General features: G+C 32.9%; 1 protein-coding gene across 1 annotated transcript; it reads right to left on the bottom strand.

Moving 5' to 3' along the window:
- Positions 1 to 4,707: 4,707 nt before the first annotated feature.
- On the bottom strand, positions 4,708 to 27,014 carry LOC124372282. The gene is made up of 6 exons (XM_046830660.1): positions 26,906 to 27,014; positions 15,850 to 15,900; positions 11,408 to 11,622; positions 7,918 to 8,004; positions 5,936 to 6,047; positions 4,708 to 4,829 (listed from the first exon to the last, which is right to left on the bottom strand). Exons 1-6 carry the CDS (start codon positions 26,991 to 26,993, stop codon positions 4,708 to 4,710), a joined length of 675 nt encoding a protein of 224 aa, XP_046686616.1. The 5' UTR covers positions 26,994 to 27,014.
- Positions 27,015 to 27,831: the final 817 nt, after the last annotated feature.

Below are 27,831 nucleotides of genomic sequence, written 5' to 3'. Positions count from 1 at the left end.
TAGTAAGACTATCAGGCGATTCACTTCTAATTTGATTTATACAATTAACTGTATTTATTATCTATACAATAAGAATATCTATGGAAACCAATGAAGAGAAATTAAAAAAATATTTCTAATATATTAATTTTTTTCCAAGGATACAAGTGTCGTCTATCAAAGATTGTACTGAGCACTGACGTACTTAGTGGAATTCTCTGATTTCAAGCTTTCAGAAGTGTAAGGGCAACTGTGAATTCTTCTCATATCAAGGAAATCTCTCAGTCAGGAAATCTCCCAGTCTTCACAAACAAGCAGAGCAAATTAGTGAGTAAAGAAAGATCTTAGTTAGCTAAAAACAAGATTTTCTAGTCTGTTTTTCTGAAGAGGTGTACCACTCACTACCACTAACTACTCAAGACTGAAGGCAGCAGAAACATCGTCAGTAGAAGACTACTGCTTCTACAGGGTGAATATAATGTCAGGACCCCCCCCCCTCTACTTTTTTTCTATAGGTAATATAAGGAGATATCCTTTGGGTAGTGGTGCAATATGGAAAGGAAGTTTCATTTGATGATACTAAAAATTTTTTGTGTTCCCAAAAATACGAAATTTTGGGGCAACCCAAAAATTTCAAATGTAAACCCCTATCAAGTGACCCCTCATTTTAAAGAGCATGAAAAAACTTAAATAGTGGTGAAAACCAGAGATCGCTATCTCTTTTCCAACAACATAGGCAATAAAAATTGTAATTAAGTCTTTACACCTAAATTTATTTTATTTGGGTACAGTTTCCGTCTGCGTGGAAACAGGTTTATTGGTTGTTTGTGTTCTCAATGAGTGAGGCATGCAATGGACGAAGAATCCAATTTTATAAAGTAAACTGATAAGGAGTTTATTGTCAATGAGTGACTGGGCTTTCCCGGTTCAAAATACAGTTAGTACAAACTGGTCCATTCTTTGTTTCAATCTTGTGAGAACAGGTCATACTTGGACAGTAGTGGATTATCTTAGTGGATCATTATCATCCAGTGGTATCGTGTGGTTACTGTTCCATGAAATATTTTGAGAAGTTTTTAGTGTTATTACAATAATTTATTTAGATGCACTTTCGCATTGTAAGTTTTAAATAATATTATCTAACTAATACTGATTACGAGTAAAAATAGCACGCAATAAGCTCAGGTTGACGTGTGAGGATCTGTGAATCCACCCCAATACCCCAAAGCAAAAAAATAGCACGTAGTCACGAAGATAAAGTAGAAATGTTATTTACATTCGGGGCTTCGAATGAAAATTATCATGAGGCAGACAGGCGGTTTAATTTGGTACATCCTGATAGACCTGTGACAAGGAAATAATTAAGAACTTTAGTAAATAAGTTCCGAGAATTTGGTTACATCAAAGATGCCCCACGCTCAGATCGGCCTCCTTTAGGCGGTGACAAACAGTTTGAAATTATTGCACAATTTGTTGAAGATCCGCAGCAGTCCACCAGATTAGTACCAAATCTTTGTGATGTTTCCCAAATGTCTGTTGTAAAGTTACTGAAAAAAAAAAATAAATTTCACGCTTATAAAATTAAGCTTATCCATAAGTTAAAACGAAGACGATCCAGACCATCGTCTACAATTTTGTGAAGAAATGAAAGCACTAATTTCTGCTCATCCATTGTTTGTTCGAAACGTTGTGTTTAGTGATGAATGCAGTTTTTCGTCAATGGAAATGTGAACAAGCACAACTGCAGGTACTGGAAAACAAAAAATCCCCATGTTTTCCGTGAATCTCAAACCCAGTCCCCAGAAAAAGTTAATGTGTGGGCCGGGATTTTTGGGAATCACATTATAGGACCAATTTTTATTAATGGGAATCTCAATAGTCAACTCTATTTGGAAATGTTACAAGAATAAATTTTTCCTGCAATAAATACTGTTATTAGGGAGAATCAACATGAATTTGAAGAAGAAATCGTACATTTCCAGCAAGATGGTACCCCACCACATTATCATCGTGCTGTATGACATTTCCTGGGAACTCAGCTACGTGGTTAGTGGATTGGTAGGCGTGGTGTAATAGAATGGCCTGCTGGGTCTCCGGACCGACCCATGGACTTTTTTCTATGGGGTCACATAAAATCCATAATTACAAAACACCAGTAGCAAAAATCTTGAAGATCTAAGAAACAGGATTATTGATTCTTGCAACCAAATACCACCTCAGACTTTTCAAAACGTCAGAGAGGCGGTTACCCCATGCTTGTATCACTGCCAAATAGTAGGAGGGCTTTAGTTTGAACATTTGATTTGAATTCGTGACGTGGTGTGGGTTATTAAAATTGTTCTGGTAATACTGGCTATTATTTTCGGATTAGGAAAGAGATAGCAACCTCTGGTTTTCACCACTATTTAAGTTTGTTCATGCTCTTTAAAATGAGGGGTCACTTGATAGGGGTTTACATTTGAAATTTTTGGGTTGCCCCCCAAAATTTCACTTTTTTGTGGGACACAAAAAATTTTCAATATCACAAAATGAAACTTCCTTTCCATATTGCAGCACTACCCAAAGGATATCTCCTTATATTACCTATAGAAAAAAGTAGAGGGGGGTCCTGACTTTATATTCACCCTGTATACACATCTATCAGCTTCTCACCTTAAGATCGACAGAAAAATGTCTGATGCTGTGGTCGCCAAAGTGATGTTAAAAAATAATTATTAGTATATATTTTGACATGTTATTCTTACACAATGTTTTTCAATTAAAACTGTAATGAAAAATTACCCTAAACAGTTAGTTTTTTTGCAAAGTATAAGTTCATCAGAGCTAACCCATTGCAAAACCAATCCATTAATATTTAGGGTTTGGATTTTCCAAACATGAAGTATGAGGTATTTGATCACATTTTATATATAATTATCTTGAAATGTGAATTATAGTTTTATTAATAAAAAAGTCTTGAAGGAGTAATGAATTATATTATCTTCATAAATCATGCATATACAATAAATGTAAAGTTACAAATTATAATTTGGAAATAGAAATATCCTAATTTTTTATTTATAACATGATATCTTAAATATGCTTTAAGTCATTTGTGGTTTTAATGAATAAAAATCTGAACATGTTATTATTGGATTTCAAATTTATTTTCCTCAAAGAATTATATTTTCCAATTACATCAGAAAAGAGAGGGTGAGGTGGAAGTCAAAAATTTGAAAGGTTAACAAGTTGAGTTACCTCAAATTAATGGTCCAGATGAGAAAATTCAACTTGCAGACTATGGAATGGCTACAGATTAAACTTAAATAAATTCTAAATCCAATTTACACTGTTTGTTGGATGGAAAACAATAAAATTCAATGACCTCTAGTTTTTTACGTTGTTCTTTTATGATAATGTTAATGTGTAAAAATCTTTAGTCCTCATTAAAAAAAATATGTTTTGTAGTTAAAAATAAAATGTTCTTTTAGTTGGTTTAGGGGAGACCTAAAGTATTAGAATATCTCCCCTCCCTACAAATGGTAACTATTCCATATGATGTGGGCAGAAATACTTCGTCTTCCACAAAATACTGAATAACTTGTTACTCGAAAAAGCAATGCCCGTGCTTTGTTACTTTAATTAGATTCACGAAAACTCAATTAATTTTAAAAAGTATAAATTTTTTATAACACAGTATGCTGAAGCTGAAACTTTGGGTATGTCTCACATTATGTTATGTATTAGCATTCAAGATGAACTTCATTGGTTACGAGATTGCCACTGAATACACAGCTTTATAACTTGCAGCTAATCCATGTTTCACAGGATTATTTGTATAGTAAGGAAAGGTTTGAATTTTCTTCAATATGAGACATAAATATTAATGAAGTAAATCCCGAGGCCCAAGGAAAGACAAAGTGTTAACCAAAGCTCAGTTTTTTATTACCGAAAAACATTCTTTGTCACAAGAACGGTGTTATTCAGTCTTTCCAGCATAACTAAGGTAATATATTCTGTATTTATGCTAATTAATACAATTAAACATTGAAAACACATTCAATTCTTTTGGTATAAATATCTTTTAAAAGTCGCTACTTATACTATTAATTGATTAAAAGTCTTCTTTTTTTTAAAGTCAGATCTAAACCTGAGCAGATATTATAATATCCCCCAATTAAAAAAATACTACAAATTATTCATTGACGACTAGCAGACTTTTATCATAATTGACTAAATCAATTTCGTTACTGCGCAAAATAACTGCTAATTTGGCAATCATTAACTAAAATAGAATAAATGGCTTGAAGAAAACTTCTTTCTATGATTAATACTCAGATGAACTCAGTTTTCTTAAAAAATCAAATGGGTAATTTAAAATCAAAGAAACATTCAATTTCAATAATACAATACATGACAAAAATTATTCATACTTGGGTATTAACAATTTTGTGACCAACGATGTTTCCAAAGAGTAAGAATATACCTGTAGCCCGTATCTTCATTAGATCAAATGATAAACTCCATATAGACTTGATTTGGCTGGTGAAACCAATGTGCCAACTCATTAAAATACTGCCTTCTATATATTGGAAACATGTTACAACCATTCCATGTGAGTTATCACCATTGTTAATTTCTTATCAAACAAAGCCGGTTAATATAATAATTAAAAAAAAAAAAACACCAAGATACAAAAGGTGTTTACCTACCTCTTCAACTGGTTCTGCTTCAACTTTCTCTGCTTCTTTACGGAGTTTTATCAAATATGAAGGTTGATGATGGTATCAGCACACACAGCCGCTTCACAGGAACTTCTTTATCAGTTAAATTGTTCTCGTTTTGATAACGAACGATTTTGTCATACAAACCTGTAGAAAAATAATGATTTTACAATATGTCTAATACATTGATCTCATGCCCTCGTCTGACTTATCCTGAGACAGATACTATCCATCAAAAATTTAGTAAACTGTAGCTCATAAACAATTTATTGAAACAAAAATTACCAAGAATAAAAACTGTTTAAAATGTATATTCAAAAATTGTAAGAAAATTTAGGTGATTTCATAGAATACAATCGTTAGATATATTAAACTATGATACAGAGCTTTATGTGGAGCCGTATCAGTATTGGAATTAAAAACATATATTCATATAAAGTTTAAATTAGAAGTATATAATTTTTGCTATTAGTAACACACATCTGCCTGTATTGGGACCATGATGACTAAAGACAGTTAGTACACTGTTCTGATATCCTACGTGGGTAGCCTACAAGTAGAATAATGTGAATTAATAGTTTTATAGATATAGTGATAACATTACGTGTTAAAGCAATCAACACTTTTAAGATCAGCCATATTTCAGGGTGTAACACCCAAAATCCCAAACGCATGCTAGTGTATTTATTTAGCATCACAATTGTGGAATTTAATCAATTATATAAAATACAAACAATTTTTTGTATGCAGATCAAGATGAACTTTTTTTAAAAACAGTCCTTAATTTAAAAAAACATTCTGTTAAGTTTGAATTTTATACCTTTATTTAATTTAAAGATAGTTTTTTCCTAAAAAACAAAGATGATGAACTAAGCAAGATCGGACTACTTTATAAGGAATTTCTTACCTAGTTTGACCTTACAAATCAAATGAAGTTGGATAATTTGTGGACACCCTATACTAAAACTATATGAGTTTTTGCAGTAAGTTTAACAGTGTTATAGGTAAGTTGAAGCAATTTATTTATCTCTAATAACACATACACCAAGATATACAAAGTTAACTTCATTTTGATACACCGGGACTGCAGCCAGTCAAACTATGCGGGATGTCAGATGGCATGAAATGTGCTTAAAACAAAATTTAATATAAAATAAAAAGGGTAACAACACTAAATCATTTTAATACCACACTATATGTACGTGGATGTGTAATAATAATTTTAATTCAAATATTGATGTAGTCTAAATCACCTGGAGTAATGATCTTCAAATATCCATAGAAAAATCCTCGTGCCATACAACTTCCACCACTAAACCTGGAGCTTTCTTCCAGTCTATATGATTCCAGCACTGGACAATCATCCTTGAAAAAATCAAAACAAGACCTTATTTAATTAATGCATGTATTTTTAGAATTAGGACATTACAATATTGCTTGGTTAAACCAGCTGAGACCAAATCTGATGCAATGTTAAAAAAATAGTTGAAACAGAGAATGTTGGGAAAAAAACTTTTTTTATTAAATAAAATAATACAGCACAGTACTTTTAATAATTATGAAAAATTACTTAAAATATTTCCACATCATGTATAAACTGCAAAGTAATGTATTTTTTTAAAAGGAAGTTTGTACCTGTTATTGTGTCAGCTTCGAGTACCATTTACATGTTGCATAGACATGCATCTTTTTCAATGTTAAAAATTCAGCCAGAGCTGTAGCGTCCTACTCAAAATAGATAAAAAATTAACTCCTCTACACGATATGTTGCTTATGAATTAATCAACTGTTAGCTTTTTAGCAAATCTCTCATCTCTACCAATTTCACTGCTGTTAGTGTATAGAACATTCAAATTTATAAACGTTTTCTTAATTACAAACTATTATCTTATATTGTAATCATTATAAAACTGTCGTTAACCCTTTGATCAGTAATCCCACAACGAAGTTGGGAGCACGCTACGTACTACTTGCAGTAATCCCGATAGCCATGTGGGAGGCGCTATGGTGCCAAACAGTTTTCACAAAAATCTTTCATATGAATAATCTAATCACTCTGTCCCTGTCTATACTTATCATTAGGCTATACAAGTATGTAAACACATATATGTACTATCAATAATAAAGAGTTAAAAAGCGCTCATGTGATCTGAGTTTGAATTTAGTTACTATCTCGGAAGGATGGGATGGCGTCATGGAAACACACTGATGGCCAGGGACATTTCTGATCAGTACTTTCCCAACCCAGATCACGGCTCACACCATTTAACTTTTCCAATGTCAGATCACCAAAGGCAAAATTGACAAAATTTAAATACAAAGAATAAAAATCCTAAAGTATGTTACACATGCGATAGATGTGGTCATACAGCTAAACAAGCTGAAGCAAACAATCAATGGCTGTTTATCTATATTACACACCCTGTGCAGTATGGACAAACACAATGCTGGATGTAGAAATTCATTTGGCTCGCATTGTGCTCTACTATGAAGAAGTTTATTAAAGTATAGTAGCATCCAAGTTTTAGAATTTCAAATAACAAACATTCCAATTCCAACTTACTATACCGTATTAAAAATATTGCTACTTCAGTATTATCCATAGGCCACTATTTTGGAAGACTTTTTCTAACTAAAAAATCTACATTATTAGAAAGAACAGACTTTATTTGACTTACTTATAAAAAGTTAACGAGTGCTCACATAACCTGAACTTGAATTTAGGTACCGCCTCAAGGGATTGTTTTCTCCAGAAGTACGGGGCCTCTGAAGCCCACATTTCCAATTTGGTACTTTTCCAACCTCAGATTACCTCCGTCTTTAAGGTGTCACCCCGCAAAAAAAGAAAAACATCCCTTGAGATAGAACCCAAATTCAAGCTCAGATTACGTGAGCACTAAAGGTTATTTTTAACTTTGGTACTACTAATAAGTCAAATAACGCCCGTTCTATCTAATAAGTTAGTTTTTTTTTTAGAATCACGGTATGAAAACTCTTTCAAAATTAGCAGCCTCCGGATAATAGTAACATGTTGAGCTGTTAATAATTTATTAAATTTTAGATTATTGTAATCCTTTTTTTATTAAATTCTCTTTATTCTTAACATTGTATTTAGTTACTCGTTTGAGTGTCCTTGCTCTTTGGAGTAAACAAGCTAATCAAAGGTAAGAATACACAAACTTTTTACTTCAAATGTACACTAAGACTGAATTCACAATATTATTGTTAAGCTTACCCACTGGTAGTAGAGACCCAAAGCAGGAATTTGGAGACATATCAAAATGTCCAAAAATGAAAATTGTACATTCAGGAAATCCTGAAACTGAAAACATACAATCATTAAATGAGCAACGATGGGACATGTCTTCGAGGAACCCAACCTACAAAAAACAAACCTCATCATGCTAATATTCTTAGTTTTGTACATACAATGATACATAAATATATTGTTTTATTTAAAATTTAGTTAGGTATCAGATATTTTCAAAAAATATACGAAATATACCTATGATGAAAATATATCAAAGTAGATCATTTATAAATTACACATTTGCATACCCGTAAGTTACATTCATAAAAATTAGTACCATATTAAAAGTTAATTTTTTTTACCAATATTAATAGTTACAGTAATAGCAACTCAGAATTTATTTTGATCTTTTGTGTTAGGATTTTAAATAAGTTAGTTACTAGTACTCAAATATGTTTATTGAAGAATAAAATTCTTTTATTGCAGGATACAATAACACGTATTGCATTATAAAAGTCAAGTAATAATTTTGACATACAAACCACAATTTCTCATTCAAAACTTAACATCATAAGATAAATATAAAACATCTGTAATTATTTTCAACAGTATTTAGTATTAAGTATAGAATTCTCCTATCTTGATGAACAAATAACATTATAACTCATCACTGTCAATGGGAGAAATGCATTTGTTTCTTAAATTTTATAATATCTGAAGTTTTGGGTAGAATAGTCAAAATGTTCAACCTCAAAGGTTGGTTCAACATTCTTCAATTGATTTCTCTTGATATTTTTTATGTTACAAAGCATAGAAAATGTTTGTTCACACAAATAAGTAGTACAAATAGGGACTAGATGTTTGAGGGTTACATTTGCTAAATATGTGAATCCCAACCGGACAAGAAACCAAAAATGACACAAATCGTTCTCTTCCTTGAAGATTATTTTCCATGCCCTACTGCAAGACAAATCTACCAGTTGATCTTGTTCATTTTCAGAGAGGTTAGTAAGGCTGGCAACATGTTGTTTGAAAGGGTGTCTTGTCCATTCTTTGCATCTGGTGCAAGAAAATACTTCCTTAACCCTTTGAACCCCAGGCGACGAAATATCGTCGCCGAGAAGATATGCGAAGATCCCCGCGGCGACGATGTATCGTCGCCAATGAAGTTGCGAGAATCCCCGGGCGACGTAATAATCGTCGCCATGGTATATGCGTTTAATACATATTTATTTGAAATCTTAAAATACTTATTTTATGAGTATTAATACATATTTATATGTATTTTATTAAAATACTAAATATTTTTATTTATTTTATTTACTAATTTATTTATTTAGGTAATATCAGTGATTTTTGTGTTGTAACGCCTAGAGGTTTTTACAAGTCGCATACTTTTATATAAAAAATTCAAAAAAGTTTATTTTTAGAGATATCAATATAATTTTTTTTGTACATACACAAAACTAAATTTAGAAGAATAAAATGTGGGTGCCCATTATAAAAATATTTCTTATTTTTTAATTAAAAAATCTTAAAATCAATTTTTTTGCTTAAAAATCTATATACATATATTTTAAAATTATTTTAATGCTGTTAAACATTTTTTTATACTTCAGACTAATCTTTTTCTGTGTATACAATTTCATTCTGGACATTTTGGTGTGTAATACAAGACAATAGCATAAAAAATAGCAAAAGTATTAATTTTTTACAAACAGTATGCAAAACAGCTGTTTCTGCTCCGGGGATTCTCGGTAGTTCTTAGGTCAAATGATTTTGGTACGTTTTTTCCACCATCAATATTTTGGTCTGGGGTTCAAAGGGTTAATGTACTTACTAAGCTTGTATGTTCGACAATCATGTCTTGAACCTTAACAGAGAATTTTTCAGATTTGGTTAGAAACTGTTGTAACACAGGCAGTGGTGTGTAAGAATTTCTTTCAACTCGATTTGCCCACAACTTCAGTTTTCAATCATTGCTTCTATTTTGTCTTCTACTACAAATATGTTGGTAACTTAGTATCAGGTCCCTGCAACTTCATGTTTAAAACATTCAAATGTGTAAATAAACCTGGGAAGTACGCAATTTTGCATAGTCATGAACGTTTTCTCTTAAAATTAACTTTTTGTATTTTCGATCAAACGTAAATATTCTTACTTTATCAACTAATTAAAAAAATGTGTGAGAACGTTTCCTCGAGATAGCCAGCAAACTCTGTACGTAAAAACATGTGTCTATGCTTACTTCCCATTTTCTGACAAAGCTTGGAAAAAATGTAAGAGTTTAAGGGTAGTTAACAATTTTTCTTCAAATACAGTTTTAAGCTCAATTTACGTATTTCCTTCACTACCAGTGCTTCTCTATGTATTGAACGGTGTGTCCACTTGACATTTGGCACTTCTTGCCATCACCCAGGTCATTAATCCAGTTTTGTGACCTGCCATCCCTCCAACTCAATCAGTTGCTAATCCTACACATTTATTAGCATTTGGTCTTTCTTCTGAGTAGAAAGTACTATTCATTTAAAACATAAAATAACGTTTATTAACAGCAGGCTAAATATTTTTCTACATTTCATAGGCTAGCTCTGCTAACCTCCTGGTATGGGCTCCCTCAGGGGTTTGTGGACCACACTTTGAGAAACTTTGACTTATAGGACACATCTGTTGATGCCCTAACCGTCAAAAGCACTTTTGTATTAAAAATGTTGAGGAAGTATTAAAAATTTCTACAATGTAAATACCCTACCACTTCCTTCAAGGATTTAACAAAGAGATGGTCATATCTCCAAGCTAGACATCAGTAAAACCTGTTACCTGAAAGTCAATTAATTTAGCTTATAGGTGTTTTACACACAAGTACGATATAATCTATTAATTAAATAACATAAAACAGATTTTGCAATGAACTATGAGTGAATATTTGTCAATATATGATGATCAATAATTAGATTTTAAAAATCAGTGACAAAAAACGTTTATGCCTTCAAGGTATTTGACTTCGAAGAGTCTACAGCAGTTTATATAATAATCTCTTTACCTTTAAACTGGCCTAAGTTTTAAAGAAAACCTCACAAGGTTCACTTCAAAAGAGCGTAACGTAAAGCTGACTTAATTAACCCACAGTGCACTGCACTGTCAAAATATAAAGTTTAACTAAATACAGATATTCAGTTTTAATATAATAAAAAATATCAATAGACAAAATGACAACAATATTTATTCATGTTTGCACATTCTATACATTGAATATTGTCAATTAACTGAAATGGATATTTAATTATTAAAATTTTAATACCTATACAAAATAAATTATTTAAAATATTAAAGTGGTACTGACAGCAAAGTTCCTCTAAGGAATACAAAGACTTACCAACAAAAGTATTATTACCAAAATCAACAATAAATCTGTTTTTATCTTGTGTGTCACTAACACGATTTGTCAGAATTAAGATTTGAGAAGAAGACTTACCTTTACATCATTTTCATGATTAAGGCAATGAAAAAGAAGAAAGCCTATAATAGGGCCACATGTGATAAGTATACTTCTCCAATTGTAGGTCTTGATATTCTTCAGTAAAAAGTCATTTACACTGGTATACTTGTAAAACCAAACCAATTCTCTCAGAAATAATACTATTCTGTAAGGCAGGAATAGGGAGATCGAGCTAACCAGTGACAGTACACCTGAAAACCAAACAAACAAGAAATTTTAGATAAAATCTCAGATTATTACAATTTATTATAGGATTAGGATAGTTTAAATAGAAGTCGGTGCGCTTGCAGGATGTGACTTGAATAAAACAGGAAGGTCTGACGGTGACGTATCTTCTTGATTTTTTAAGGCTGTTTAACCGATGTCATTTTCTATATAATAATCAACTTATTCGTTTTGTATTAATTAACTGCAGAATTCATTCTTCTTACATCTGAGTAATACCAAGGAGAAACTATGTACCGTTACAAACTATAAATGATCCAACATTGAAGAAGGAAGAAATTGCTGCAAGTGGTAAAACAATGCTTTCAAGCAACAGAAATTCCAATATGACAAACACATCAAAGGCTGTACCATTCAATGTTTACAGTTCTTCAGTTCTTTATATGTAATGGAAGCAAATTAAACTGAATGTAGCCAAATATATACAAAAATAGTTTAGTACTCAATAGTCTTTGACATACCATGAATAACTCAATCTTTAAATAACTAAAACTAACTTTAAATTATCTTTGTGAGACCAACATAATGCTACAAGTCTACGAGCTGAGACACAATTTGCAATTTGCAATCACACAACCTGGTGAAATCTAAAGAATTGTAATAATAATAAAGAAATAGATCGTCAGCTGTACTAGTTTTGTGGAGGTCAAACACAATGTTATCTAATGGGTTACAAATAGGTTTCTTTTTTCTCAGATTATATTTTTCCTAGCTTGATACATTTGACTATCAGAGAAATTTACTTTTACCTTATTTATTACACATCTTTCTACCACACGCTGCCATTTCATTTCACATGTTACCAGCATTTGCAGTCTAAACCAATGTTTTGCAAAATTATTTACGTATAACCATTCTTTTATGATTAAACCAATTTTAAGAAACTGTATACTCTTTATTTGTATTACTTCAGAATAACTGATTAACGATTAATTGATCAGTATAAACACAATATCAACCTTGAATGTTAATGGTTTTCCTTCAAGTTTTTTCAAGGCTTTTACTTACAACGTAAAGGTAAACGCTAAATATTTTTTTTATTTCTAAATTTAAGAAATAACTATAGCACATAAGAGGTACCGAGTGTTCCAATAGTATTCATAAAAATAAACAATTCTTATTGTAAAATTTTAAAGACTAACTATATCAAATAATTAAAAAATTAATATATTATTTTATGTAACTAAAATATTTTAATTTAAATAGATACAATGAAGAGTAGTGGTGAAGTTACATAATTAAAAGTAATTATTACTTTTATAAAGCTCAGCAACACTACCACATTCTTAGTTCTTAGGCTTACACAGCTGGTGTCATCACTAGCATCTATGTTTTCTGGTTCACACCACATTGAAATATTGATAACACAATTAAATTCTTAAACTACTTGGACCAGCTGTGGACAGCCATTTTAAGTCAGCCAACAGATGTCTCACACCAACATTTTGTGGACTACAAAAAAATTTTCATTAGGTTTAACAAATTAGCTCACATACAAACCAAAGCACTCCTCATATCATTATGCTGATTCAAACAAGGAAATCATTGAGCACCTTTGTAAGATGTGAGGTAAAATGTCCTTTTGCATAAGTAGTAATGGTTGGGGGGAAAACAACACATCTGCACCTGATCCCATCTTGTTGAATCGGGCCCAGAAATCCTGGATTTGCAATAGGGGCATCATTAGATAACCTCGCCTTGGTAGCAAATGTCTCCAAGCTTCCCAACATCTGTTATGACCATTGGGAAAATCCTCATTTCTGTAATCCATTCCCTCTCAATTTACCAAGCCCAGAAGCTCATGGACTCCCACAGGGTTGCCATCTGACACCTGTGCGATAGTGAGCTGTTCCTGAGATCAGTAATGATTATTTGTAGAAACATCATTTTATGTGCATCTCATCCCAATGTACTGCACTGGGCTCTAAGAAAATCTTGGGACCTACAAGGAAATCATGGGTACCCTCAACTGAACACTAGGATGTCTTCAGGCAAGAAATTCTTACTAACACTTCAAACCTCTGCTTAACACATTTGGTTTAAAATCTCAGATTACGTAATCTGCCCCCAACATTTTTTTATTAATTTTGATAACTTAAATCCAAACGCAAACCAAGAAAAATAATCTTTTTATGATTGTTCGAACAAGATTAAAAAGTATTTATGGTTTCTAAATGGGCCAATTGATACTGATGATGACAACATCACATATGACATTAATTATGTGATAAAACATTATATGTGAAATATCAACACATTTACAATTATGGCTTTGTAGTTTAAACCCTTTGATTGAGTGCCAGACAATTGTAGCCTGCTGAGAAGCGTAAAGGTGAAATTCACTAGTTTTGCAGGCTTTTCTTTAGAAATTCTATATAAATTTGTTTGTATATATATATATATATATATATATATGATTTTTTGTATATTTCATTTCAAATAAGGTTGATTACAAAAAAGAAGCAGAAATACAGCTAACTGATGAAGAATAAACATATAAATTTAACCAAGAAATCTGTGACTATATCACTCAAAAGGCCGATTATGAGGATCTTTTAGATGATGTGCTAAATCTTCTTATCCCAAAAGTACCGAAAACATAAATTTTCTACCACTTACCAAAAACACATAAACCATTAAGACCACCTCCTGGCAGACCTATCATTGCAAGCATCGGTTCTCCTACTGAGCGAATCTCAGCATTCGTAGATGACAACCTACAATCCCTGGTGAGTATACTTCGATTCTACATCAAAGACAACAACAATGGGAACTTTTTATCGAGACTCAAGGATATTCACCAGCCACTTCCTGATGAGACGATTCTTGTAACAATAGAAGTAGAATTGCTTTACATGAACATTCCACATCAAGGTGGTTTGGAAGCTGCCAGACATTTTCTTAAAACAAGGCAAATAACACTAAACCATCAACAAACTTCCTAACATCACTCACTCATTTAGTTTTAACAATAAACATTTTCAAATTCATGGATCAGAATTATCTCCAAATTAAAGGAACAGTGATGGGTACTCGAATGGTCCTATCATAGGCCAACCTTATATGGGTTTTGTAGAACAAAATTCTCTTAAAACTTAAAATTACCTTCCTCTGTTGTGGCTCAGATTTAAAGATGACATTTTTGTAGTCTGGAATCAGCTTCACCATTTCTTTGACAATTTAGATAACTTTTCATCTCTAAACTTTAATTGGAATATTAATCACAAAATCTTCACTTGTTAGGATGTTGAAGTTTTTCTAGAAAATCCAACTTTAAAAACAAAAATACGTGTTAAGGGTATTAACAAAATAAATTATCTATGTTACAACAGCTGACAGTTGCCATCAAAATCATGTCAAAAATACATACCTAAAAGTCTTTCTATCAGAGCCAAATCCTTCTGAACAAACCCATGAGATTTCAAAATTTCCAAAAGCAAACTTACCAAAGCTCTTACTAACAGGTGATATAACAGGTGAAGGTTAAAAATATTGCAAATCACTTCCTAAATTTATAGAAAAATTTTATTCTGGTTAACAAAAATTCAATAGTTATGAAAATTGGCTTTTTAACATCTAAAATCAACAGAAACATGAAACAATTTTAAGACTTGTTTTGTTTTTTTTTTAGTTTATTGTGACAGTAAGCATATAAAATATTATACTAAAAAAATCGGTTTACTCAAATCTATACTTAATTATAAAACTAAGTACAAACATGTCAAGAAAATAAAAACTAAATTAATTTTTTTAGGGCAAATATTAGATTTTGTAACATTAGAACTTATTGTATAGTACAAAAGTTTTTACACTGTACTTAATGTCTGTTGTTATTTTTTATATAACTTCAACATTATACAATCTCTCTTTTATCTTATACATGACTTATGGAGGTGAAATTGATTTTACAAATTAATAGAGAATACTGACTGGCTGGTATATTTATGACATTATTCCTTGTCTAATTGATTCAATTAGAGCTTGATATATTTGCACTTTTCCAAACACAACAAGTGCTGGATGCTGATGTTTTTCGTGGAGAAATCTAACATTGGCAATTGAATATTTAAACCAGAAATGAAAAATATTTCAGCTTTCTAAAACTTTTAATTACTGAAGATAACAACTTAAATAGATAGATACAATCACATACATACACAAGCATTAAAAGAACATTTTATAATACAACTTACATAAGTGAAGTCGGCTAGTACTTGTTACTGTTGGTGCGTATCCAAAGACAACTGGAAGAAGAAAGAAAATTGGATTAAGTAAAAAATAATTACGGACCATTAACCCTGGAACGGTAAGCATTCGTAAATTTTACGAAGCGCCCCAGTTATTTCGCTACATTTTTCCCAAATAGATGTTGGCAGACCTGTCCTGCCCGCTAATCTTCCGTCCACTATGGCCAAGGTCAGTGTCACCGCCGCCGCCGTGAACTATGCTCCCTTCACTGGATATTACTACCCAGTCGTAATATTTACAAGTGCTTACTAATACCGTTATTCTTTTTCAACTGTACCGCTTAGGTGTTCTTTTAGTTTTTTTGCTGTTGTAAAGTAGTTATAATTTTTTTAGGTATTGTATGAATGGTGCAGTGGATTTATAAGTGTAAATATGGATTTACTTCCATTTTGAAATAAATTTAATTGACATATTGTGTGTTTTTTGGCAATGGCTCTTAGGTTATCAGAAATTGACAGGCTATTTGATGTCCCAGATGACAGTGATAGTTCCCGAGACCCTGGATTGAGTGGTAGTGAGGAAGATTATAACATTTTGTCATATTCTGGGACAGACAGCTACGAACCATCTTCTGATGAGGAATGCGTAGAAGAAGACGACTACGACAAAAATGAGCCCAAACGTAGGAAAATCACCACAGTGGGACACAAGGCCAGTATTGTAGTTATTACAGTCAATGGACAGTCCAAGTTCTTCACTTGATATTCCTAATCAACTTCCTAGTACATCACAACAAAATAGCGGTTCGTCACAGCCGAACACTGGTACATCACAGCAGAACCCTAGAACATCACAGCAGAACCCTGATACATCACAGCAGAACCCTGGTACATTGCAGCAGAACCCTGGAACATCACAGCAGAACCCTGGTACATCGCAGCAGAATCCGCAGAACCCTTCTACCACTCAACCTTTTTCGACCGGAAATTCACAACACGATACAGGTAGTGTTGAACCGACTTCTTGTGCTAGAACCATTAGAGTTATTAGAGGAAAAAATGGTTATTGTTAGACCAAAGAACCCAGAACAGCTTCATCAAGGACCCGAGCTATGAACATTGTTTATGTTGCACCAAAGGTAAAACGAATAGCAAAAAATGCAACTAAACCATCACAAAATTTTCTTTCTTTTATTACTGATTAAGATATTGAAAATATAGTAAGGTTTACAAACAATGAAATTCATCTCAAGCAAACTAACTATAATGAAATAACAGACACTTTGCAGGTTACAGATTCCCTTGAGATTAAGGCAATTATAGGAGTACTGTTGTTTTCAGCTGTACATAAAGATAACCATCTGAGTACTGAAATTATGTTTGATAAAGTTACTAACGGAAGTATATACAAAGCTGCTTTTAGCGAAAAACGTTTTGGTTTTCTTCTTGACTGTTTAAGATTTTACGACAAACAAACTCGAGATGAAAGAAAAGCAATTGACGAGTTTGCTCCAATCAGAGTGTTTTGGGTTACATTTATAAAAAAATGCATCGAAAATTACGAGCCCGGGCCTTATTTTACTATAGATGAGCAGCTATTAGCTTTTCGGGGTAATTGCCCGTTTAAAATGTACATGCCGAATAAACCAAGCAAGTACGGCATCAAAATTGTTATGATCTGTGATGTCGGAACAAAGTATATGTTGAATGCTGAACCATATTTAGGTAAAGGTACCACCCCAAGAGATCAGCCTGTTAGTCATTATCATGTGAAGAGACTCTCAGCACTGTTCCATGGCACTAATCGTAACTTGACTATGGATAACTGGTTTTCAAGCATTCCCCTGACTAATGAACTAAGTAGGGACCCAATAAATCATACGGTCATTGGTACTATCAGAAAAAATAAACGAGAATTACCTAACTGTATGATCACTACTAAAAACAGGGAGATTGGAGATGTACGGTATCTTTATGATGGCACTATTACTCTAGTACCCCAAAAAGTAAAGACAAAACGATTTGTCTTATTTCAAGTATGCACGACACAGGTATAACCTCAGCATCTGGAAAACCAATTATTGTAGAACATTATAATCAGACAAAAGGGGGAGTTGACGCCTTTGATCAGATGTGCAGTGTTGTCAGCTGTTCTAGGAAAACAAAGCGATGGCCAATGTGTATATTTTTTGGAATGCTCAACATGGCCGGCATAAATTCTTGGATTACTCACAACTTGTATCTTAGAGGTCAAAACTTGACGCAAATCTCTAGAAAAGAGTTTTTAAGTGCGGTTTACAAAGACTTGTAACTTCTTTGTTAGAAAGAAGACTCCAGCTGCCTACAATTCAGAAGTACCTAAAATGTACTATCTCTGAAGTGCTACACGGCCCAATGGAAAGACCTGTTCCAGAACCCCCTCCTCTCAACACAAGGAAAACTTGTAAAATTTGTCCTTCTAAGAAGCGAAGGATGACAATGAACCATTGTCTTCGATGTGGTCAGGCGTACTGTAACGAGCACAGAGGTGGAATTTGCAGCAAATGCTGTGAACAAGACTGAAGTTGTGAGGATGTGAACTTTGCAACTAAATTGATAATAGTATGTTTATATGTTTTTGTAAGCATTGTGTAGTTTGAGCATTAAGTTTAAGGAGCTATCAACTATAAAAAACTGTAGTGGACTTAAAAAAATATATTTTTGGTTTTTAGTGTCATAAATTTTACAGTTTCAGGATTTCATTAATTAAACACCCAAAAACGTAAACAAAGTAATAATGTATAGTTTTATTGTGATCATCAAATAATAAACTATATGATTACTTGATTTTGTTGTTTTTTTTAAAAGACCTTTACAAGAAAAAAAAGATATATATATATATATCGTAAAATTTACGAATGCTTACCGACAATGCTACTTCAGAGAAGCTTACCGTTCCAGGGTTAACCATACATAGTTGAATACAAAATGTTAAACAATTAATAATAATAAATATAAAAAAATAAACCAATACAACAGAGTACTCCATCACATGTCAGAAAATTACTAAAATGGTCAGATGACTTTCACTACATACAATAGTATACTCAGTTTGTTTACAAATTTGTTTGTTCTGTGTTTTTCCCACTGCCTTCATTGCTACCTGTAAGACCTATTAAAATGGTAGAATTTTATTTTTACATTAAATTTCGGTCATTAGATTCCAAAATCAATATAGGTGAGTAGAGGAACCTATGTACCAAGTTTCAAAGTCTCTTTCTGTAAAGAGTTATCACACAGATGGCCAGGCAGACGGATAGTGAAACAATCTTGACTTATGTATCCCTTAATAATTGTGTTAAGTAATTTAAATATCTTAATAAAATGAACTTGCAACTGATCAGCTGAATAATATAACATAAATGCTGAACGTGGAGCTTGTAGTGGCTACTATTAACTTAATTACATTTAAAACACACAAACCAATACTGAAAACTTTCATTTTTGTGGGGACTTCCAATAGCAAGGAAATTATTGTTAAGTTACATAGCTGTGCTGTCTACATAGATCTAATATTAACATTAATTGTAACTGTGATAATATAGGACTAGAGGAAAAATTCAAATACTTAGGACTGACTCTAGACAGGTAAATGATATTCATGAACACATTTATGATCTTCACAAAAGGTTGAATCCTTGTGTTGCTACTATATGTATGTTGAGTGATAAAGTTACCAATAATAAGGTAAAGGTTGTATATCAATTGCTGGTGGAATCCAACATTAGATATGGTATTTTATATATTCCGTATTATTTTAACTTACTTCTAGATGAAATTGAAAACTTGAGAAACTTCAGGGTTTTTAGAGAGGCAGTGCAGAAATGGCTTACCACAACACACAATGAATTGACTACTTAGCTTACATCTAGACCAACATCTAAACAAACACACACACACAAACACACACACACACACACACACACACACCGTGAATGAGTGGGTAAAGCTTAGTTACTTCAGTGGTTAACCAGATTTTGTTAAAAACTAGGATGCATATAATGTTACATATTTATTATTGTTGTTGTTGTTTAATAGTTCATTGTTATTCATTAATATTGTTATTGAATGTTTAGAGATTTATTGCTTATATTTAACTATTTATAGAATGCTGTTTGTTGATGGACAATATTTTATTTATTGTTATCCAGTTATATAATTTACTATGCATTTATACTCTGGATAATGTATGTATTATCCCCATAATGTTATATGAAATGCCAATATTTAAAAATCTGGAAGTTATTCATATGTGGGAGCACCACAGCCACATAAAGAGCAACATAACATTTTCTGTAAAAGCATAAACTAAACTGAGCAAAACAAATAATTGATAAAACTGTAATGGAATTTTGTATCTTGTTTTTTTAAAGTTTTATTATGGACCTCACTGACAAGTCATGTTGACTTGGTGGGGCCATGATTCTGTAAAATCATGTGTTAAAAATAAATACATGCAATTAAATACAACATAACATAAAAATAATTTAGGTTAGAGGCTAGCATACAGTGGTAGCTCCATGAATAAGCTACAATTTACCTGGTGCAATTTGCCTTGATTTTCTATCTGTATAGTTAAAAACTCGCCTTCGGCTCGCTGGGGGCTACGCCCCCAGGCCCCCAAAGTAAACGCTTGCAAATTCGGGGATAAGCGGAATTCGGTGACTGGTTAAGTCCGGACATTAAGTAAATGACAAGGGATTTAAAAATTGACCTTTTTCATAGATTTTTTTCCGGATTCGTAAAAACTTTTGACTTTGAGGGCATTTTGCGGTTAAACCGTTAGAGATACGACAAAAAGTGACTGGACCTTTCTTGTTGGAAATTTAATTTTGTCTTTCGATTGTGCCCTCAGATCTGATCTACGACCTATGGTTTAGCCAGAAATGAGCTCGGGAGAAAAGTCTGCACGGGTCAGCTATCTTGAATTGTTTAGTATAAACATAATAAAAACCGACCTCAAGGCAGTATTTTTAAGTCGAACAGGGGGTTTAATATCACCAGGAGACTATCTAGTCAAGGCGAGAAATTCCCTGGGTGGGTGATTAATGTTAAGGAGGTTAAGACAAGAGGGGGTTTAATTTCGTCAGGATATTGTCTGGTCATATGAACAAATTCCCATGTTAACGTTACCGGGGGATAAGTCTCCAGGGGGGTTATCTGGTCATACCAGGATCTTCCCAGGGGGGGGGGGGTTAAGAGATTTGGTGACTGGTAAAATTCGGACATGAGGTCATGGCAGGAAATTCCCTGGGGGGGTTTAATGTTACCAGGGGGGTTAACACATCAGGGGGTTGAATGTACAGGAGGTTATCAGGTCATACCAGGAAATCCCCGGGGGGGGGTTAATATTACCGGGGGTTAATGACACACTTGGGCCTTTTTTAGAGGGTATTGTGTCTGTGAACATAATAAATATTCCTCTGTCCCTATCTACTATTGACGCTTAGCTAACGCTCAGCCAACTCCCGAAGTCACTGAACCTTTTCTGTAGATCACGTGATTTCCTAAATCCCGTTTAAAATTTGTTTTGAGTTACGACCAACCGTTTAGCCGCTATCAAGCCCGGAATGTAAATTTTTAGGCGAAAATGTCCAATATTTTCACTTAATCGCGTTTTGCGGTCAAACTAAGGGAAATATAGTAAAAAGTCACTGGACCTTTTTTGTAGGTCATCTTATTTCCTAAATAAAACGTTAGTCTTATTTTGACCTCCGACCAATGGTTTCGCCGCTATCGACCCCAAAAACAAAAGTTTCGCGTAAAAGTTACAACAAAATTGTACATAATCACGTTTTTCGGCCAAACCAATCGAGATAGGGCAAAAGATTACTGGACCTTCTCTGTAGATCGCGCAATTTGCTAATTTGATGGGTCAATCAGATTTGAGCTACGACCAACGGTTCGGCCGCTATCGGGCTTGAAACATTATTTTTATCGAAAAAAATCTCTGGAATTTCAAATGTTCGAGCGTTTTGGTCGCTTAACCATGGAAGATAGAGCAAAAAGTCATTAGACCTTTTTTGTAGTTCACTTCATTCCTGACCATGAATTTTCCGTCAGATCCGAGCTAGCTCCAACGGTTCGCCCGCTATCGGGCTTACAAAAAATGCCTGCAGGGGTGAAGAATGCGCGATTTTTTGGGAATTTTTTTTGAGGGGTTGAAAATGAAAAATTCTCACTTTTCGGGATTTTCCTGGTGGTTACACGTGGAAAGCTATCTGTGTACCAAATTTCAAGTCTCTAACTCATCTGGAAGTAGGTTAGAATTAGTATACGTGAGTGAGTGAGTCAGTCAGTCAGTCAGTTACACATGCGGTTTGTATATATATTAGATATTTTTAAATTGTTATGCATATTTTTATATGTTAATAATAATAAAACTTCTCCTAAAATATATTTAAATTTGAGTTAACTTTCACATTATAAATGGGTACTTGTACAGATTTATGATTAACAATACTTTGATCATCTTTAATAAAGTGAAACGGTGATTGCGGAGAACAACTTTCTTTTCAATTACAAATACTATTTGTAAATGGCCCAATAATAACTTGCAGGTATATGGGATAGAAAAGTAAAAAAAATCTATGTTGATACACCATTATTTCGGAATAGTGGAATCCAAAGCTTTTATTGATAAGAATTACCTATTGTTCAAATTAAATTTTATTATATTTAGCAACCTTCATACCATATAACTTGAGTTTCCCAAACAAACTTTAACAATAGACTCAATCAACGCTACTGAGAAAGACAAACTTAAATTTATTGTCTTAAAATAGTGAAGGGAGAGGTAACTCCATACAGTTAACTCAGAACAAGTGATCCCTAACTAGGTCAGTGCATCCCTTCATGAATCAATTGTTCAGAAAAATAATACAATACCGTCAGAACACTGTAAATACAGCTAATGTTTGTGAACACTTCTGGGTCTGCCAAATCCATTTCTTCACATTCAAAGAAAACATCTACAACTTTTGGCCTCCAATAATACTTTCATCCATTAATATATTCCTTAACAATATTTCTTTTTGTCTTTAGGCTATATGTCAAAACAAATCCAATTTGAGTTTTTTATTTGCATTATAATATACTCAAATATCACACTAATTTATAATGTGGCACGGTGGTACACAGGCAACGAACAAGAAAAATATGATGTTAGTAACTAAGTGGTCTGTATACAGCATCTCCTTACAAGCAGCCAAGTGCTGATCCACTCATCTTGTACCACTGCAGTATGGGAAAATCAAATGTAGCCAAAAATGCCATAGGAGCAGAGTAACCAGACATCCGATAGTAGGAGGACATGTCCTCCTTTTTATTGTTTGTCCTCCTGACTTTTGAAAATTATGTTAAATATCCGGCTTTTTGGCGGACAACACTTATATGTCCTAAAATAGTATCATCACATTGAAAATTCTTCTGATTTAAGAAAAAAGACAATGAAAAGTTATTGCGGCGCATACGTAATACCATGGCATGAGAACTCCTGTTAGATTTAGTTATATGTTGAGTCTCGTCTGTAGCGTCACTAACGCACGTTGCTTCTATCCGCTCAGCTGCACTGGCACTACTACCCCTTCATTTCCTATTTATATATTATGAGTTAATTTTGTTGAAATACGTTATATATTTTTCTTTTAAAGGTATAATATCTTATATATACGAGGATGGTCAGAAAAGTTTCTGACCTAACAAAGGTACAAGACATTATTCAGAAATTTTTAAAATTTTTCAAGATAGTCTCCTCGTAACTCTAAACACTTCTCCCAGTGATGCTTCCATCTCTGTAACCTATCCAAATAGTATTCAGCATTTCTTTTTGCAAAATAATTGCTCATGAAGGTGATTGTCTCTTCATTTGACAAAAAATCTTTTTATACCTCTGAGCGCAATTTTTAGACGAGAGAACAAAAAGAAGTCGCTTGGGGCTAGATCTGGTGAGTAATGCAAATGGTCAAGCAGAACAAAACTGTAATTCATGGATTTTTACCATGGCAACCGCTGAGGTGTGAGACGGTGTTGCTGTCTGTGATACAGAATTTTCTTCTTTTTTTTTAATGTGGCCGTTTTCCTGCTAGTTCTTTCTTCAACTTGACAAGTAATGATGCATGAGTAATGCTCCTGTAATGGCTTTTCCTTTTAAAAGATAATATTTAACATTTACTTAGAATGAAATTATGTGAAAAAATTAAAAATAATACATGAATGTCTAACTTAATACAAATATTAGCTTGTCTAAATACGAACATATTTCTTTTAATCCACGGATTCTTTTAATTCGGATTTACACAGTCCATTAAGAAGTACGATATCTGACTGGCTGTCGTTTTGCAGGGAAGTGTGTTTTGATGATCAGTTTAATAGGGAAGAAAAGCTTGGAGGTCCTGGAGTGGTGGTGGAAATTGATGAGTGCAAAATTGGAAAACGTAAAAATAACAAAGGGAGGTTGGTAGAAGGAACCTGGATTCTAGGTTTAATAGAAACTATACCGGAAGGACAAAAATGTGGGGGTAGGTATAGAATAGAGATTTGTCCTGAAAACAAACGAGATGCTAAAACTCTCATTCCTCTCGTACTAAAACACGTACAGCCTGGAACAACCATAGTCACAGATATGTAGAAAGCTTATTTTGGATTAAGTGATTGTGGTTTTGTCCATTTTACTGTCCACAATAGAGAAAACTTTTTAAACCCAGCAACTGGTGCCAACACTCAGACAGTTGAAAGTTCGTGGAGAGCCGTAAAACGCAGTCTAAGAAGTGGTATCCCGGCCGACCTTCTCGCAGATCACCTCTGTGAATATTTATATAGAAGAAAGGTACGATTTTCTGAAGAGGACACGTTCAACTATTTCTTAAAAGCAGTAATAAATTTGTTACCCAGGCGAAAACATGTAGATAGTTCGACAAGTTTCCATTTTCTATTCTAATTATTGTTACGTTCTAATTTATTTTTCTATTCTCAATGTTTGTTATCATTTCTTAATTATTTATGAATGTTGCTGTTGTTTCTTCTCATTCTGATTCATTTAGTTTAAGTTAAGAGTTTCCCTAATTTTGGTTATGTTCATTTATTATTTGTGACATCATTAAATTCGAATATTTTATTTTAAAACGGTCTTTTGGGATTATACCGACCACACCCAGATATGAATTGTTATTTTACATTTTGCTTCTACTGATTACTAGATTAGCGTAGAACAATATTTCGTCAATATAAAACAGGAATTGTCTTATCGCAAACCCCTCCCTATCCTCAGACAGAGGTCAAAGTCGAGCGGTCTAGTACATAACGTGATTGCAGAGTCTCGCCGCCCGTTCAGCTGGTGCGTCGCTTTGTTGTACTTCCGTGTTTTACCCCTATATTTCTCCAAACAAAAAATTCAACAAAAACAAACATTACTAAACAAAAACTAAACTCTTTATTGAAAAAAAAACACACAAAACTTGTTTTTATTCTTGATCACACTCCGCCACCCAAAATGCGAGTGCCTCCGGCCATCAAGGTGCTGCTCCGCGCTGATGTCAAGGAAAGAAAAACATTCCTTGAGATAGTACCTATCAGTAAAATCTAGAGGGGCTGATCAGAAATATAAATTGAATTGTAATGGAAAGGCAATTATGTACCGTGCAAAAAACTTATATAATCATGTGATGGCCTGCCATAATCAGGATTCTCGAGAAAGATAAGATAACAGTAACAACAATACCGATCACAATACCTGGAAATGCTTGTTGATTGATGGAATGTTAGTTCTGTTACTCAACTACATCGTTTTATAACGTTCTAAGTTTATTGAAAAAAGTTTAAGCGTTGACGGGGGGCGTATAAAGGAATCTGACCCCATTAACAATTGGTAATCGTTGTAAGTTTGTAATTTTGTAATTAAAGAGTTGTTTTTTCGTTCTATCATGTTTGTTTCTATAAATTTATATTTTTGTGTTCTTCATACTGGTGTGGTCAGTATAATCCCAAAGTACCTTTAAAACTTATGACTTTTATTGTGGACTATAGATACTTTTATATCGATTGATAGTCTATGATTTGAGATGTGAATATTAGGTATGGATGATTGTATTCTTCGATATAAAAAACCGGGTCCGCTTATCGTACCCTACCCCAAGTGGTTAGCTTACCGATTTCCGTGCAACTTTATTTAACAAGTATCAGCCCCCTAAATTTTTAACATAGGCCCTAATAAAAATATTTACATTAAAAAATATTAAATACATTTGTATGACCTGTTTTAATATACTAATTATTCCGTATTTTATCGAGTATATATATAAAATATATATATATATTTTTTTTTGGTATCAATTTACAAAATCGTGACCATGGAAAGGTATGTTAATTTTTTTTTCCTGAAAACTACAATTTTTCCTGAAAACAATAGTGAAGAAAAAATTCGTCGGCAACGAAAATCAAAGGAGTTAACGATTTTTTGAAATCCTCTGAAAACTCTGTTTTTGACAGTACCTCTGGCAATTTTACTGAAATGATGACGTTAATCCTGTCAACGATGCCTGCCCGCTGCGCAGTGCTGCGCACTGCTTGCTCTTTTAGAAAAAAATTTAACTCGAGCTTGCAAAAGTCGAATCCCAGATCACGTGGTGCCCCTGATCCTTAACCCTCCAAGTGTTGTTCGACAAAATTTTGTCGGTTATTTTCCATTCTTAATGCAATAATGGCCGAAAGGCATCAATATAATACAATGATATACTTTCCCCCCAGTTTATATGCACCTGTGATAATAATACTTGGCTACAAATGCCCAACCCATGAAAAAAAAGTCCATTTTTCATGGTCACGGTATTGTAAATAAATACCTTTTTTTTAAATCAACATCCCTATTTATTTGTATTTTTTATGAAATTGTAAAATATGTCTTTGTTCTAGCTCTGAAACAGCCTGACACTACAAGATAAAATTACTGCCACTAACTATTAGGGTTAATTAATATAGTTTGTTCTTATTATTGACATATATCAATCATAATATTAAATAAACTTACAAATGAAAACTATAAGAAAGAACAGAATGTCAAATTTCAAATTGTTTCTTCTCAAAGGCTTCTTGGGATACCTAGAGTTCACCTTCATTGTTCACCAATTAAATAAAATTTTAAAACGGTGTGAAATTATTAGGGGAAAACAAAAGCCTACATTTGGAGTAGGTTAACCCTTTCATGCCCAAATTATGAAAAAGTAAGAAAAAAAATAATTTTCTGTAAAAATGCTTTTATTTATACTTTGAATAAACACTTTTTCATTAATTATTTTGAAAATCAATTACAATTTAAACATTTAGGAAACTGTGTCCATATGGATTCTATAGGAACACAAGTATCCAATATCAATTACTTTGTCACTACACAATTATTTGCCCATAGGTGCCGTATGGCACTAATTTACAAAAATAAAAAAAATAAACTTTTAGATACATAGCAGAATAATAACAATAACATTTTGTATTTTCTTGAACAATGTATTATTTACAATACTGGTCAAAATTATTACAAATTGCAATATACACAGTTAAACACTAGTCACAGGTAAATCAAATTGAATCCATATGGCACCTACAGGTACAGCAGGAACCATGACGTTTGAACAAAATAACTGAATCCATATGGCACTTACAGGCATAGGAAGAACTTCACTACCATAAAACAGCAGTGTGAAACTGGCCATAGATTCCATCCATAAAAAGAACTAATCCGCTGACTCGAATCCTAACCTGGTTCATGAACTACTCATGACCTAGTTCCTGAACTACAACTAACCTAGTTCCTGAACCAGTTCAATCACTTCAGGATTAAATTATATTATTAAAATTAAATTTTATAATTTAAAAAATGAACAAATACAAAAATATCTATAGATTATACTTAATACATTACTTTGAATACATGGTCTACTGTATTATATTACTACCCTC

The sequence above is a fragment of the Homalodisca vitripennis genome, unplaced genomic scaffold, assembly GCF_021130785.1.
Source record: "Homalodisca vitripennis isolate AUS2020 unplaced genomic scaffold, UT_GWSS_2.1 ScUCBcl_2836;HRSCAF=7955, whole genome shotgun sequence".
NCBI classification, from domain to species: domain Eukaryota; kingdom Metazoa; phylum Arthropoda; class Insecta; order Hemiptera; family Cicadellidae; genus Homalodisca; species Homalodisca vitripennis.
Note: the sequence above shows the minus strand (reverse complement) of the source record. Positions and strands in the feature narration are given on the sequence as shown.

What these genes read in the sequence shown, in the direction of transcription:
- LOC124372282 (XM_046830660.1), bottom strand. Translation starts at nt 26,993, where the DNA reads ATGAAGGTGAACTCTAGGTATCCCAAGAAGCCTTTGAGAAGAAACAAT. An exon ending in TACTAGCCGACTTCACTTAT is followed by an intron (nt 11,623 to 15,849) that starts GTAAGTTGTATT and finishes TTTGGTTTTCAG; the next exon opens with GTGTACTGTCACTGGTTAGC. An exon ending in TTTGAAGATCATTACTCCAG is followed by an intron (nt 4,830 to 5,935) that starts GTGATTTAGACT and finishes ATTTTTCTACAG; the next exon opens with GTTTGTATGACAAAATCGTT.